Below are 16,342 nucleotides of genomic sequence, written 5' to 3'. Positions count from 1 at the left end.
TCCCAGTGATCCTCAGGAAAGAAGAAAAAAACAGAATAGAACAGGAAGAAAAAACCCCAATAAAATCAGCAATGGTGAGAGTCTACTTTCTATCACAATGTCACCTGACTGGTCACCCAGAGGAAAAAGCAAGTAAGCCAGAGTAGCGTGGCTGGGGCAGCCTCGGCAGACCCCGCCCGGCACAGTCTAGTTCAGATGAGTTCAGAAACACAGCTGACGACCAAGGGCGAAATGCACTCACTGTCCTCTCACATTCCTCTCCAGTCCTCACACATCAAGCACTAGCCAGGGATGTCTTACTCATTTTCAAAATAAAAAGTAGTGTGAGAGATTCCACAAAACAGTGGGAACCATGAAAAAAGGTTTGTACACACACAGACCTACTTAAACAGAGAAAAGGGCACAGGGAGCATTCTCAGTCACCATTTGGACTGCCCATGGAAAGACTACTTTGGGTTTTGGTTTTTGTCTTTAAGATTTAATCTATTTGAGGGGTACCTGGGTGGCTCAGTGGGTTAAAGCCTCTGCCTTAGGCTCAGGTCATGATCCCAGGGTCCTGGGATCGAGCCCCACATCGGGCTCTCTGCTCAGCAGGGAGCCTGCTTCCTCCTCTCTCTCTGCCTGCCTCTCTGCCTACTTGTGATCTCTGTCTGTCAAATAAATAAATAAAATCTTTAAAAAAAAAAAGCTTATAAAGAAAAAAAGATTTAATCTATTTGAGAGGGAGAGCGCTCGAGAGAGAGAGTGAAAGAGAGAGAGCATGAGCAGAGAGGGGTTGCAGAAAGAGAAGCAGACTCCCCACCCAGCAGGAAGTCTGACACATGGCTTGATCCCAGGACCTGAGATCATGACCTGAGCGGAAGGCAGACACTTAACCGACTGAGCCACCCAGGCGCCCCTACTTTGGTTTTCTTAATTAGACATTCATATAAATTAAAGGACTAAGAGAAAGATATGGAATGTTCAGTCACAGAAAAAGGAGCCTAGTATTTGGATTTCTCTTAACCCACCTATGACAAGTGGCAATTTTACCTTAACTGTTCAGTAATGGAACAAATTTCCTCACTATGGTGATTAATGTCTTACTGCTGATGTTTCTCAGTAGTTTAGCACTAGCAGATAGTGCAGTAAAGAGAGAGAAGACATTAATTTGATGATCATAATTCATAGTAATTCTTAATTATTATTAATAAACTAACTTTATTATTTTAGATTTAACAGTGTCATTATTGAGTGGCCCTGAGAGCAGGCTTCACCGTCAATTAAGAATTTTCAAGAAACACTGAGAAATAAAATGTTATACTAGATATAAAATGCCAACTCTGGGTAACTTATGTAGTCAGTAGAGAGTTTCAAACACAGCAATAAACTCAAGTCAGAAATGAACAGGAGAGAACTTTAGGTTTAGCTATTACAAAGAGCTTGTTGGAGATACTAGTGCGAGTCATTTTGATGTGGTGGTGAGCGAGTGATACTCGGGTAACTGGTTAATTATTTTTGGTTAATAGCTTCTCTTTAATGCTTTATTAAGTATTTTCTAGCTATTTGCATAGTTATAGGAAATGAAGATGACTTATTCCTTGGCTTATAAGCAAAGAAATAGAGTCATTGATAAAATTCAGATGGAAACTGTTCTTAAGAACATTTTAGAAAGTAAGAAAAATCAAAATATTACATATTCCCTATAGCTCACTTTTGTGAAGATCTGCAGATCTCAATCTGTTTGTTTCTCCAGAGCTATGGTGGCATTTCTCATCTTCTCTTCATTCTGTGTCTGAATGCTACTTAAGCACATACTTCATATCAGGTACTCTTCTGTATATTCTGGACATAGAAAGTAATAAGACTCAATATTTTCTTTGAATGAACTTTAAAAAACAGATAAAATTAACTACAATAATATGTAATGATATATAGCATATTTCATGTGCTACACCAGAGGTTAGAATGAAGTGTTGTGAAGACACAAAGGAATGTTAATATTCTGGAGTAGGCAGTGGGGGCATCAGGGAAGACTTCACAGAGAAGTCTTTTGATCTGTCTTTGGAAGGATGATAATAGTTTATTTAGGGTGAGAAGCTGAGGGAAAAGCAATCCATTCAATGAGGCTTTCCACTGTTTATTACAGATGAAAGAAAATTTCCGAAGGGTGAGCAAAGCCTCAGTGACATAAGAGAGCAGGGCTTGTTTGAGAAACTCAGAGCAGTCAAATATTATTGAAACATAAGACACATAAGACAAATGGAGTTGGCAAGATATTCAACTAATTGGTATTTATTGAGTACATATTATGGGCAAGAGACCAAACTAGAAAAAAAGCTATGTATTTTATTGTATATACCACATCCAATCACTCTAACAAAGTGGATGTTATTCTCCAAGGATGTATCAAGAAAGTAATTGAGGTGAAAAGAAGGTAAACTTGGTCAGACCTATGAATTCAGCTGGTTCCTCTAAACATACCCTACTTAAAAACCCAAGTAAATTCAACTCTGAAGTGGATGAAGTATCCTTTTAAAGAGTCTAAAACTTTATTCTGAGAGCCTTAATGAGTTAAGATAGGGTTTTTAAGTCAAGGTGTATCATAAGGGCGTTGAGCAGCAAATACGGCGAACTTGCTAAGGGCTCAGATGTCACCAATCATAAGCTGTGTGATTTGGTGAATTAATCTCTCAGGGTCTCAGTGCTTTTCCCCATAAAATGGGGATGGTGAGAGTTTATGTTTTATGAGACTGTTGTACTCATTTAATATATGAAATTCATTTACAATGATGCTTGGCTCCAATAAGTCATCAGTGTATGTGATTCTTGTTTCAAAAATAGCTCTCTGGACTGAGGACTCTGAGAAACAAACTGAGGGTTTTAGAAGGGAAGGGGTTTGGCGGGGATGGGTCAGCCTGGTGTGGTTATTAAGAAGAGCATGTATTGGATGGAACTTGCATGGAGTGCTGGGTGTTATATGCAAACAATGAATCTTGGAACATTACCTCAAAAACTAATGATGTATTGTATCGTGACTAATGTAACAATTTAAAAAAAAATAGCTCTCTGATGGCATTGTAGAGAATGGATTGGGAAGGGAGGAAAACTTCAGTCCTCAATATTCTCAAAGAAGAATGAAAAGGGTTTCAACTAGGGCACTTGGCAGGGATGGAAAAGTAAAGATCACATTGAGAGATACTTCAGATGTAAATAATGAAAGGAATTGGTAAGCAGTGGGTTTAGGGAGAAGAGGGAGGAAAAAACAAAACAGTAAACAATCTGACCCTGAGGTTTCTAGTTTATACGGCCAGATGAATGTTGATGTCTTAACATTTCATACTTCAACTGCTCCTTTCCTGTGAATTAATTATCCTAAGACTCTCCTAGCTGCTGACTGCCAGTAACTGATTTAGTGACTATTTATAGTGAAAAAATAAAAATAAAAACAATGCTGAAAGCCATTAGAAGCCAGAAAGGTAGTTCCTCCTACTAAGGCTACCCTATCCCTATTGCCCTAAACTGACACTGTTCTCAAGTCCCTTGGGTGTGAAAATAACTGAGCAGTTATCTCTTAAGCCTGCATACATTGTGGATTCTTTTTAGAACCAGAGCTGCAAGAGGTATGGTGCTGGTGGGTGGTAAAAAGGGGATTGATGAGCATAGCACAACTTCAATTTTGGGACATTTTGTTTTCATTTGGGACAATAGTAAAAGTTTTCAAATTGCAAGGAAGAATGTTTCTGGAGAATTTTTAGTTTCTCAATAAACACACTGATCAAATTTAAGCTCTATATAATATCCAGAGTCCATGAGATGTTACAAAGTTTAGGTATATGAAAGACAGTATTTTAAGATTACCATTACAGTACTCTGTTGAATGAAACAAGAAAATGTATAAACAAAAAGTTAAAATGAACACCAAAATAAATTCTAGGCAAGATACTCCCTAAAAATTTTTCTTAATGTTTGAATTACATATACATAGAATATAATTCCATTCTTCTCTAAAAACTACCATCTGTATCTCTACTATACAATTAAGAAATTATGAAGGTGGAATATTTCACATGTCGTATAACTTATAGAACTATTAGAAGATTTATTTTTGAGCTATTAAAGTTTTAAGTAAACCACATTGCTTTAATAAGTTAGTATTATGTATAAATGACAAAAGGAGACAGGAAATACACAAAAACAAGTTTATTTTACAGTACGGAGATAGAGGAAGAGTGGTAATTAACCCCAAATTCTGTTCTCCATTTATATAAAGGCTTCTTCATTTTGTAGTCTACACTTTTTCCTTTAAAAACAATTTCATGACAACATCTTGGGGTTTTGAAGATAAAAGTGAACATTAGTCACTCCATAATAAAAATTTCTGAAAGCAGAAATGAGTTTGTATCCTATTCTGCATCTCCTCCAATAGCATGTTCCTCTAATGCCTAAAAAATTACTTTAAAGAGAGGTGGCGGCACTCGGTATACATACCTTCACCTTTACTTCCAACAATGCAACACTTTCTAAAAGGTCTTTCCAAAAAACTCTCAGAGATGGTAGATTTAATGTTATCAAACCAAAACCTCTTTTGAATTTAGCTGGCTCAAACACTGCCTCTGGAGTTTTGTCCCAACATGACTGCTGCCCTGTCTGGATCTGGTCCCTGTCTGGATCAAGAAAGGACTTCCCTCGGCCTCTTCTCATCCTTTAGTTCTTTGAAAGCAAGGCAAAGATAGGGACATCTCTGATTTGTTAGCAATTTTGCCATTGTACCATGCCTGAGAGCATAACGGCAAAAATATAGGAATGCTCCAACCTCTAAAAATAAAGCATTTTATATGTCCTGTTTTCCTACTGAGTTAAGACCTTTATTTCTTTTGGAGAAACTTACTTTGATTTTCCAAATGTTTAGAGTTGCTTGACAATTTAAGATAAAAATCATGTGTCTACATATGCCTGAAGTGGAAAAGTATTTCAACTGCTAGCTCCATTCCATGACACACTCCAAACCTGACAAGCAATAAACTGAAAGATGACTGACTTCTCTGTTTCCTTAGTATTAGCATCACCTCCAAACTATGATCTAGTTTAATAACTGAAGTGTTTGTTATTCCTCAATCCAATCTAATGCTAAAAAATTTGTTTTTATTTTCTAAGTAAGCTCTATGCCCAATATGGGACTTGAACATACAACCCCAAGATGAAGAGCCACATGCTCTACTGACTGAGCCAGCAAAGCACCCCTAAAAAGTTGTGCTTAAAGTGAATGTATTATACTATTAAAATACATGCCCATCCTTGTATAAGCCTCAGTGTAATTATAGTTTTGTATAATTAGAGCTTTATGTCAAAAGATTTACAGCTTTATCACCTCAAGCAATACTTCACAGCTGCCAAGAATGATTTATGCAATAATGACTTAAACTGTAAAATAGAATCCTCAAAGGAAGGGCTGTCAAATATTCCTACTGCAAATAACTAGGTTTTTTTTAAAAAAAAAAATGATATTCTGGTAAACAGCAAGTTCAATTGTACCTGATAAAATCACATCAAGTAGGATGGTAGGAAGTGTTGTTTCCTAAGAATGATCATGCAGTTCACCATGCACTGCATCTAAGTGAACTCATTATGTAGATCATGGATTTAAACTGCTTATAAAGCCTCCGGCCGATCTGAAAGACAAGCTTTAAGAAATAATACCATGCGCAAGTTTTTGCTACACCAGAATGAGTGAATGGAAAAGTGGAAACAATATCTCAACTATTAGTTAATTTGCTCATTGTGCTTATTACATTCCTATCTGTATTCCTATAAAGTGCTAAATAGAGAATAAGTAAAGGAAGCATTTATCTGTACATACTTAAGAAACCAAGAAACCTCTCAAAAGTAAAGGACCTCAATAATAAAGAATTAAGGAAACTTTGAGAAACAAACCAATAAAAAACGTTGGTGATTTTATCCCTTCCTGCTTTTATAAATATAGAGTGGTTGGCAGGTCTCTAAGAGGCAAGACTTTCAAAGCATTTGAACTTCACAAGCTCTGACTGAATTTGCAGTTGCCATGTGAATAAAACCAATATACTTTGAAGATTCTATTCAAGGTATGTGAACTAGGCTCAAAAACACAGGTTGATTACATTCAGAGCAAACAAGTCCTACTGTGTCTTTGTAATCTGAAAAGGTCATAAAATTAATCTTTCTCTTTGGAAAAAGAAAAAAAAAAGTTTGGCCCATCATCTCATGCATCCCATATTAAAAGTGAAATAAGCAGCACTTGTCATTAGCTCTAAAGATTACCAAGTCCTTGTAGACTGAGTCAAATCTGAAAATGAAGCCAACAGAATCAAAATCATCACCGAAGGTTGATATTTATATATGTAAGCAAACTTTCAAGTAAATCTTCATCTAAAACAAGAAGGTTTTAATTTATATAACCAAGTGCATCCCTTGGGTAGAAAGATTTGCATTAGTCAATGTACAAGCATCTTTACTATAGAAACTTTTACATTCATGTTTTTGATTCCAGATTCACCTGCCTTTCTTAGAGGTTTTGAGATAACTTTACACACTCCCATTGCACAAGTTACAGAAGGTTTTAAAACAGCACCATTCCACTTGAAGTATAATAAACAACAACTTCTATTTCAGAATATTGTCTGAAAAATATAGTGAGTATCTAAGTGATCCTAACAGTCCAAATTCATTTTATACCTAAATTACATAAGTTGAAAAAATTCTGAAATGTCCTAAAAAACATAAGGATCAAATGCTGACCAACATGCCCTGTATAACCACAATGCAAACTATGTCAGCATCATGATAAATATTCAGGTGGGGAAAAAATGTCAGACATTCAAATTATTCCAAAAGCCCAAATTGTTGGCATCAGATACACACACAAAAAAGATGAGTTGCATTTGGGTAGTGAGAACCTTAGTCCAAGAAATGCTTTCAAGACAACAGAGCAATTAGGCTATTTCTAGGAAGCCAACACCACTGATTGAAAAGTGGTGGTGGTGGGGGCGGGGGATGAGAAGAACTTTAAAAACAATCTCTATGTTGGCTGATAATCATATAATTGTTTTCATTCCAGATTAACTCAAAGTTATGCAAACCTGTTTTTCTAATCATAGTTTGTCACATATACTCATTCAAGTTAATGTTAAGGAAAATTTAGTAATTAAGAATGACAATTTTCTATCATAAAATATTTAATTGTAAGAAATAAGAGGAAGAGTTAAACCTTTTCCGTGCTAGAATTTCTGCTGTGTATTTTATCAAATAACAAATCAGTATCTCATATAAGCTATAACACATCACTCGTTTTCTCATTTGCAAGACTTAAGGGTTTCCTAAAACATCTGACTACAGATCCCTCTGCCTCACTGATTTCTATCAATGGCAAAAAAAAAAAAAAAAAAAGATAATGCAACATCAATAAAACTAACTACAACATGCATTTTTAGCTGATTTATCTTTAAGCACCAAATTGTCAAATATCAGTAAATGTGCACATTTGAGAATGTGTATTCTTTTAAATGGGTATATGTGAATATTCATACATGTGAGTTCATATACTATATATGGTATATTTAATGAATGCATGTGTATTAAATGAGTATTTTTTTGAGAAATGTTACAGGTCAAACATATTGTGTTCCCACAACAAGCCTGAAAGAAAGAGGAGTAACCTTGAAGTTGAGGTATGACCTTAAGTTCGAGGTACCAATTTTGTTGCAGCTAAAAAATGAGTACAAATAACTCCACAGTATCATAATTCCTTTTGTCCATTTCTTATTTTAGGACAATTCTTGAATACATGAACAGCTTTTATTATTACATAGCTTTACTAGACCAATTTTTGAAGTTCTTATATACCACCCTTAATGTTGTATAAAAAGGAGCAAAAGAAACAAGAGGTGCTGCCTGTCAAATAAATCTGAAAGCCAAGAAACATTTATGACTGCAATAATTTTAGTCCCAGATACACAGTTTTCAACAAGATTTTGCTCTGTGAAATATTTTCAAGCTCAAGCAAATAAAACTCTGTATTTCTCTCCTACCAAATACATTACAAGGCAATCAGTAAATTATTGGCCTTTATGTTATTCCCTAGAAAGGGGAGAAAGTAAGACTGATTTGTGGCACTTTGTTCTCACTGATAGCAAGTTACTACTTTTGAAGAGTACAGAGTACCCTTATTCAAAGAAGAAACTGTTCCTATTAGTTCACTAATGACAGTATCCATATTTTTTGAATCCTAAAATTTATGAAATATATAAGCAAAAAATACAACTGAATATTTGGAGCTTCTCTGCAAATGAACTTTCAGTAATCAGTTGTCAAAATTTCATTTCAATGGAATCAAATAAAAAGAATTCTAAATAGATGAACTTTACCATTTTTGTGATAGTAGGTGACCTCCACTTTCCTCTCCTCTGACCCCAGCAATGCCTGGGCAATTTGGGCAATATCATGTCTCTTGGTCTCAGGCCCATGGAGAAAGTCGCAGGTGCACGGCTTTTGCATGACATCTGGCCTGGAGAAACCAGTCATCTCGCAGAACCCATCATTGCAGTAGATGATGGCACAATTTTGCACTCTGGCATTTGCAATGATAAATTTTTTATCTGTAATAAGAAGACAGTAAGGCATCTTTTAGAGAGCTTCCACAAGATTTTCATAAACACAGGAGGAAATTGTTGCATAATAGGAGATCTGAAATGCAGGTGCTTCCCAAATTGCTAACTGCCCAGGGTTTTAAAAGGAAAAAAGCAAAAACCCTAAATGTGAAATTAAGGGTCCTAAGTAGTTTTAACAAGAAGTATTAAGGAACTACTCTTCAAATTTTGAGAATGTAATTTCCCAAATAGTCTACTTCTTAAGCCTTGTGACTCCCAAAGGTACTAAGGCACACTCAAACAAGCAGCTGTCCCATTGATATTTCCAGAATGCCATTTAATTGTAAGATAAATATTTTCAAAGGCAAACAATGAAACATCCTGTAGTGGACAGATTTCTTACCTCAACCTTGGCCCTTAAAAGTACAACTTTCTCAAAGTAGCTATTATTTTTGGAATTGACTTTTCTCTATCCCTCTAAGGCGTACTACACATTCGTCGTGTTAAAAAACAAAACATGAAACTGTTAGAAATCAAACTATCTCATGTTAATTAATAGTTCAATAATTTGAAGATTCACCTTTCATAATATATATTTTCCAGAAGATAAAAATATTTACACATGCACAGGTAAATATTATATCAACACCTTTTCACTTTTACTTTGTGAGAACCTTGAATTCCTGTGTGGTAGTAGGTATTTTAATACAAAGGACTTATTAAATTTTGGCCACAAATTATATTTATTATTTCCAAATAGAATATGAACAGGATACATTAGTTTATTTTATACACAAGGTACTATATCCTCATGTCACTAAATACAGCGCCAAAACAACTGCAAAATGCACAACATAACTGTGTGTTAATGTAGATTTAAGGAACTGTTAAATATAAATTAACAAGGATTTAAAATTAATATATTTATATAACAATAATTCATTCCTTATAGTTAGTCCACATCAGAATGTTAAATTTCTCTATATTCAGTTGTGGGGATTTACTTACTACATTTCAATTTTCAAATTTCTTGATGGAAATTTAGGGAAATGATAAAGAGGCAGAAATATTGCTTTGAATAATGAACCGTTTGCATTGGGAACCAGTACGGATCAGATATTGCTTTTTCCAGATTATCCTTCTTGGGATATATTTGCATTGATTCAATGCAAAGTTTAGCTTCTATAAACTAACAGCAAGCAAGCATCCCTGTCATAACACAGCTTTGCGATTTAACCAAGGTAAAATATAGTTTGCATAGCCGCTTACATCGCTGCTACCATTTACATTCTCTTGTTCCAGTGGTATGCTCTGCCCTACTCCTGACTTTCAAAAAGTGTACAATTAAACAACCTCAAAATATAATCCCCTGTTATACTAGTACGTTCCCTTTAAGATAGTAGAAGAGTAGGACATTAAGTAGCAAAGCAGATAATGGAGCAGTGGGAGAGGAGGATCAGATTGCCTCCTATAATGGAGACCATAATCTAAAATGTAAATCAGAATTAATATCTGGGGGAGAACACTCCTGCTGCCATTCGAACCTCCTGTCTCGGTTTCACAGCCTGTTAACTTGAAGGAGCCGGGAGTTGCCGGCTCCTCAGCCTGTACGCTGCGAATGCCAAGTGCACTGTCAAAGCAGAAAGCGAGGGAGAGAGAAGAGAACAAATGAACTTACTTTGCCCTTCAAATTTCCGTATGATGGTCCCCAAAAATGTGTTTTGTGGTGCCACATGCCCCCTGCGAACAGGCATGTTGACCCCGGTCTTCCGAGGAGCGCTCCCCCCGAGCTCTGGAGTTCTCCCGGGATCTCTCCTCGGCTAGAGCCCAGGCCAGCGCGCGAGCCGCTCTTTGTGGCAGAGCATCCTCTTTTGAAACCAGAAATCTCTTCCCATTAGCACCACTTCTAGACACCCGCTTTCCCCAGCGGAGTCCAATCCATCCCCTTCACCTTCCGGAGGGGGCCTCGCACCGGACTGCCGCGGGTGAGAGGGTTTGGGGGTGGGGAGAGGGAAGGAGGCGGGGTGAGGGGGGTGGAGGGGGAGGGAGGGAGGGAGCTGTGGGGGTGGGGTGGGATGGAAGGGGGGCGGGGAGTCACAAGGGCAATCGATCTGTTTCTCTTCTCCCAAACAGCGCCAATTTCCCAGTGCAAATGGGCTTAACCTGGCGGTTGCCCAGAGCTGTGAGGATGGCTGGGGGGGGGGGGGGGGGGGATGGAAGACTCGTGCGGCTTTTGCAGGAAGGCGAGAAAGAAAAGGAGGCTGGGGGGGGGTGCTGGGGGGAGTTGACGTTTCTATCCCCGCCCTCTCCCCTCCACACACACACACACACACACACTCACTCACCCGCGCGCGCGCGCGCGCACACACACACACACACACGCACGCACACACACACGCACACACACACATACACCCTTTATCCCGAGAGCTTGGGCGCCGCCACAGCTCGGATTACTCAAGCGTGCTTTAGCGGAAGCCAGCCAAGAAATCTCCAAAACTCAGTAACAAACAGCTACTCTGGGAAGGTGATCTCCACGGCCACCAGCCACAGGGATCCATCCCTGAGCTCCTCACGCCGCAGTAGCTAAAACACCCTTAGCTGCAAAGAAAAGACAGGTGGGAAAACAGTCCTTCAGTGAGGACTATTTCTAAGCTCTGGTGGCGTTCGGGAGTTTGAAAATTGAGGATGAGCCACTTAAGGGTGCAGGTTTAGCCCGAGGGTGCAGCTCGGATTCCCGGACTCCTCGGAGGTGGGCGCCGAAGCCCTAGCTGAAGTGGCGCTCCTGTCCCTGCCCGGAGCTGAGCCCAGTCTCCCAAAGACTAAAGGCTGTTGGCGCCGCCGCTGGGCATGCCCGGTCTCATTGCTTGAAGCCCTGAGGAGTTGCAGCGTTGGGGGCTGATTGGGTCTCTAGGTGCTGGAGGCTGCGAGAAAGAGGGGAAGGCCAAAGTGTGCGAGCAACTAGTACGAAACAAGGCAAGTGCTTGAAATGGGCGAGGCTGGTTGCAAGGGGGAAGGAACAAAAGGTGGGTGGGGCTAAACCTTGGAGTGACCTCCAGTGCCACTTTCCTCCTAAACACACTAGGAACACCATTCTATTTACTCTCTTCCACTATTTCTAACAAATTATCTCGTTTAGGATGGGAAAAGGTTCAAGGAGCAGAGTGGAGTCCTCTTCGTTCTTGTTTCTCAGAGCCTGCCAAGGCAGGAATCCCATGTATACATACACTTCTGTCCAAATAGTCATCCTGGAGCTTAGGAAATCAAATGTGACAAGTCATACCAGAAGAGGGTGTTTTCTAAGTTGTTTTTTCTAGCTTTTCTTGCTTTGTCTCCTTTAACCTAATAGTCTCTTTCCACATCCCTTTCTCTAAATGGAATTTGCTACTGCTACAACCTATGGAGCTACTAGAACAGGGACAAACCTCTTGTTTCCAGCTGTTGATAAAAGTCCTAAGTCCTCTATAAAAACCTGATAGTGTTGGGGGTTCTTGCAACACATTAGCCTGTTTTGCCTGTGCCTTGAATTAGTCGGGTTCATATTTTCTCAGTTACAACCTCAAATCTGAAGTTAAAAAAAAAAAAATAAGGATGGAACTGAAAAGGGCAGAGAGAGAGGTTTAGATTATGAAGGTGAATCATGTGGATTGCAATAAATAACGAGGAAATAAACATAAATATTTTAACTTCAGAAAGTTGCAGAAAGCACAGCCAAGAAAAAATCACCACTGAACAAACTAAAAAACAAAACAAAACAAAACAAAACAAAAAAACACCAAAACCAAACAAAACAACAGCAACAAAAAAATAACTCCCAACATGAGAAAATCTTACCCTTTCATGTCAGAATAATAAAAATGAATTCGAAACGTGAGACATTGCCTGGGAATGTTGTATTTTCAGGTTAATTAGCTTAACTTAAAAAAAGAAGCAATCTATGACAACCCCGTAGGCTCTTATGGTAGCTTGGGCTTTCTTGAATCTGCACAGTTCCCTCTCTCGGAACATAAAAAGGCACACTCCTCCAATGTACAGCTTTATTTTCCTCCCTTGCAGTGTAAGTAGATCACTGGATCATTCTGTTTCCTAGCTGCAGCTGGGCTTGTGAAACCGTGGAGTTCCTCTCCCAGGTGTTAAATGTGTGGAGCTATCCATGGTGCTGACTCTGACTGCGGTTAGAAACTCTGCCAACGTCCAGCCACAGACAACACAACAGCAAACTCAGGCAAGTGGCCCTTATTTATTCACATACACTACTTGTTTTTACTGGATACCCACAGAAACTGTGCTATTTGCACCCCATATCTAAAAGATCTTCTTTTTCTACTAAGCTTGTTAGCTTAATCCAAGCTCAAATGCATTCTTTCCAAAACTCATCAAGAACTCCAGAGGAAACAGGGTGCCTGGGTGGCTCAGTGAGTTGAGTGTCCAACTCTTTTTTTTTTTTTTTTTAAGATTTTACTTATTTATTTGACAGAGAGAGAGCGAGAGAGGGAACACAAGCAGAGGGAGTGGGAGAGGGAGAAGCAGGTTTCCTGGCTCGATCCCAGGACCCTGGGATCATGACCTGAACTGAAGGCAGATGCTTAATGACTGAGCCACCCAGGTGTCCCAAGTGTCCAACTCTTGATCTCAGCTCATGTGATCTCACAATTGTCAGTTTAAGCTCTGTATTGGAGCTACTTAAAAAAAAAAAAAAAGGAAGAACTCCAGAGAAAACTGAACAAACTTCATATTCTGCAGATTTTCATTAAGGTCTCAAGTACACTATAAAGGCATAATCAAATAACAGTAGGTTATGGCAAGGTCATATGGAAAATTATTTCTTTTTCAAATCACAAGTAAATTCAGTGAGTGAATATTGCTTTAAAGGGAAACAGGCATTTCCAAATGCAGTTTGAAACAGATTTATCTGCCATATGACAAGACGTATTGACATGCAAAAGGTAACAGTGCAAACTGTTTCTAGTATGAGTTTGATACTTTCACAGTTTATTGAATCTCAAAACTCCTGAATTCCTCCTTAAAGGTGGAAAAGTGGCTGCTTCAAGAGAAAAAGGGGCTTTTCACTCTCTGATACATTATTTCTTTCTCTACAACCTTCAGCGTGCTCTCTGTTTGTTTGTTCTGACTAATTAAACACATAACAGTTAAGTTCCATTGTCTGTGTTCATTTTAGCAATCTCTGTGGGCTTCACATTTTCCCCCGACCTCATTTAGTTCTAAGATTAGTTCTATTAAGGATTCAGTGTAAGATCATAGGACATTCTATAACCTATGTATTGTAATTGATTGATCTGCACAGAAGATTAAAGGCATCCTGTTTCTAAATTACCCCAGTAATCGTGTTCATGCATTATACATTGGTACAGTGGAGACAAGTACATCAATCTATATTCAGCCAATAATAGAATCAAACCAGAGGATGGTAATCATTGCTGCTTGCTGGCTGGAAAATTACCCCTCCCCTCATCACCACCATCTATAAAAGCACACTTTAGATATTGTGTTGAGACCAGATTTCATAAGTGTTTAGTATTTGGGGATTTTTTTGGACATCCAAATATTGAACAGAGCATGTGAATTCAACATTAAAATCCTATCAAGTATACAGTTTAACCCTCAACACTTCTACTTATGGGCAAAGATACAGAATAGATTATGATATATTCTTAAAGCTAGTTAATTGTCCCTGTTATTTTAAGATTAAGTAGTTTAGTATTTATAGTATGTTAGTAACTTTTTAACAATGTTTACCATATAGTAAGTAGCTCCATAAATTTCATACACACAAAATTCTGTATATAGGTCCACAGAATTAATGAAGCCCTGCTTAAGAACTATGCATTTGCAATATTTAAGTATCATACATTACTGCTTGAGTCTTTAAGGAAGTAGTAGCACCTATTATGGGCTATTTAAGAGGCATTCTTATATTGACAAAGGATAAAAATTTCTGAAATCAAATAAACAATGTAATTTGTTTCATATTTTTTGAATAATGTAGAATACAAATCAATGAAATTAATTGAAGTCTTAATTTGGCAAAATTAGTTTAATAATCTCATGGGCATAATGCCGCATTATAGAGGTTATTTTAATGTGGCCTTCCATGAGGGTCCTGGGTATTCTAGTAACTGGGTCACATTTAACCTAAGAAACTTCCGGCTTTACAGTTACAAGTTAGGCAAATTCTGGCTTATATTATGATACATAGTTTTAAAATATCATAAGAGGCAGAAATTTTGAGGTCATCCATTAAAACAATATTTCTGTGCAGCATGGGGTAGTGTAAAGGGCAGAAAAAAACTGGGTTGTAACTTGAAATTGCCATTATAGTAGAAACCAATGAAAATAGTTAAGCTCTCTCATTCATACCTCCTTTCTAAAATCAGTATAACAGGGGCACCTGGGGCTCAGCGGGTTAAAGCCTGACTTCAGCTCAGGTCATGATCCCAGGGTCCTGGGATCAAGCCCTGGGCTCGCTGCTCAGTGGGAAGACTGCTTCCCCCCGCCTTTCTGCCTACTTTTGATCTCTGTCTGTCAAATAAATAAATAAAATCTTTAAAAAACAAAATAAAATCGGTATAACAATCCCTTTCATTTTCTTCTGTACAGAATAAGTAGGAAAATGGGTATAAAGTGCTTAGTGCAAACTCCAGCAAGTAGTGAGCATTTAAATAACAGCTGTCCTATAATCTAAGCACTATATTTTTAAAATTAGTAAATTAATAATAGTAATATTAACATACAGGACTTAACTACTTTGGATTAAAGTAGTGCTAGTGGTGTGTTCTGGGGCATGAAAATTAAAGTAGAGTATGGAGTAGGTAAATCATACTTGTATTCATTAGTCTGAGTGATCTGGACTAATTCCAGTGACTATTTCTAATATATTAACATAAGCATGCATAGTTAGAAAACTGAACATTCTTTCATAAAATTTAGATCCTTTCCTGATAACATAATTTATATGTTAGTTTTAATCCAAATGGTTATTACTTTACCTGAGATACTTTTGTAATAACATACTTCACGTTATAGTTTTTATGCAAATGGTTAATATCTGCCTCACCTCATTAATTATGTGTAAATCTTACTGTAAAACTAAGGTTTTCTTTATGAGGAATAAGGTGTTTTTTTTCTTGTTGTTGTTGTTTTTGTTTTGTTTTGTTTTGTTTTCTTAGAGAGAGAGAGGAGGGGGAAGGAGCAGAGGGAGAGAGAGTCTCAAACAGGCTCTACACCCAGTGCAGAGCCCCACATGGGTTCAATCTCAGAGTGAGATGCTTAACTGATGGAGCCACCTAGGAGCCCCAAGAATAAGGTGTCAATAAACACTTCATTAAAACAAGCCACTATTCTTGCAGAAGATAATCTGTTCATATGTGGATTGTTAATATATTTGTCAGTAATTGATATATTAAAATAATGACCTAATAGCTCTTAGAGTTTATGAAATCTAAGTTTGTTAAAAACTTATATAGACATTTGGGGTGCCTGGGTGGCTCAGTTGGTTAAGCAACTGCCTTTGGCTCAGGCCATGATCTCAGTGTCCTGGGACTGAGCCCCACATCAGCTGGGATCAAGCCCCACATCACTTCCTGCTCAGTGGGGAGTCCGCTTCTCCCTCTGCCTCTGGCCCTCTCTCTGCTCATGCTCTCTCTCAGTATCACTCTCTCTCAAATAAATAAATAAAACATTTTTAAAAATTTAAAATAGACATTCTAGATGAATATTTGATT

The 16,342-nt window shown here is 37.9% G+C and overlaps 1 protein-coding gene across 2 annotated transcripts in view; it reads right to left on the bottom strand.

The window, feature by feature from the left end:
- The window catches only part of KCNH7 (potassium voltage-gated channel subfamily H member 7), a gene marked incomplete at both ends in the record, with an annotated part of 472,381 nt that extends 462,027 nt beyond the window's left edge, over window positions 1-10,354 (bottom strand). For both annotated transcript variants that reach the window (XM_080799570.1, XM_080799569.1), the window contains 2 exons: window positions 8,379-8,609; window positions 10,279-10,354. In XM_080799570.1, coding sequence (XP_080655696.1) covers window positions 8,379-8,609; window positions 10,279-10,354 — 307 coding nt within the window. The remainder of the gene's footprint in view (window positions 1-8,378; window positions 8,610-10,278) is intronic.
- Window positions 10,355-16,342: the final 5,988 nt, after the last annotated feature.

This window comes from Martes martes (assembly GCF_963455335.1).
Source record: "Martes martes genome assembly, chromosome: 3".
In the NCBI taxonomy this organism is placed as follows: Eukaryota; Metazoa; Chordata; class Mammalia; order Carnivora; family Mustelidae; genus Martes; species Martes martes.
This window is presented reverse-complemented; position numbering and strand designations above follow the sequence as displayed.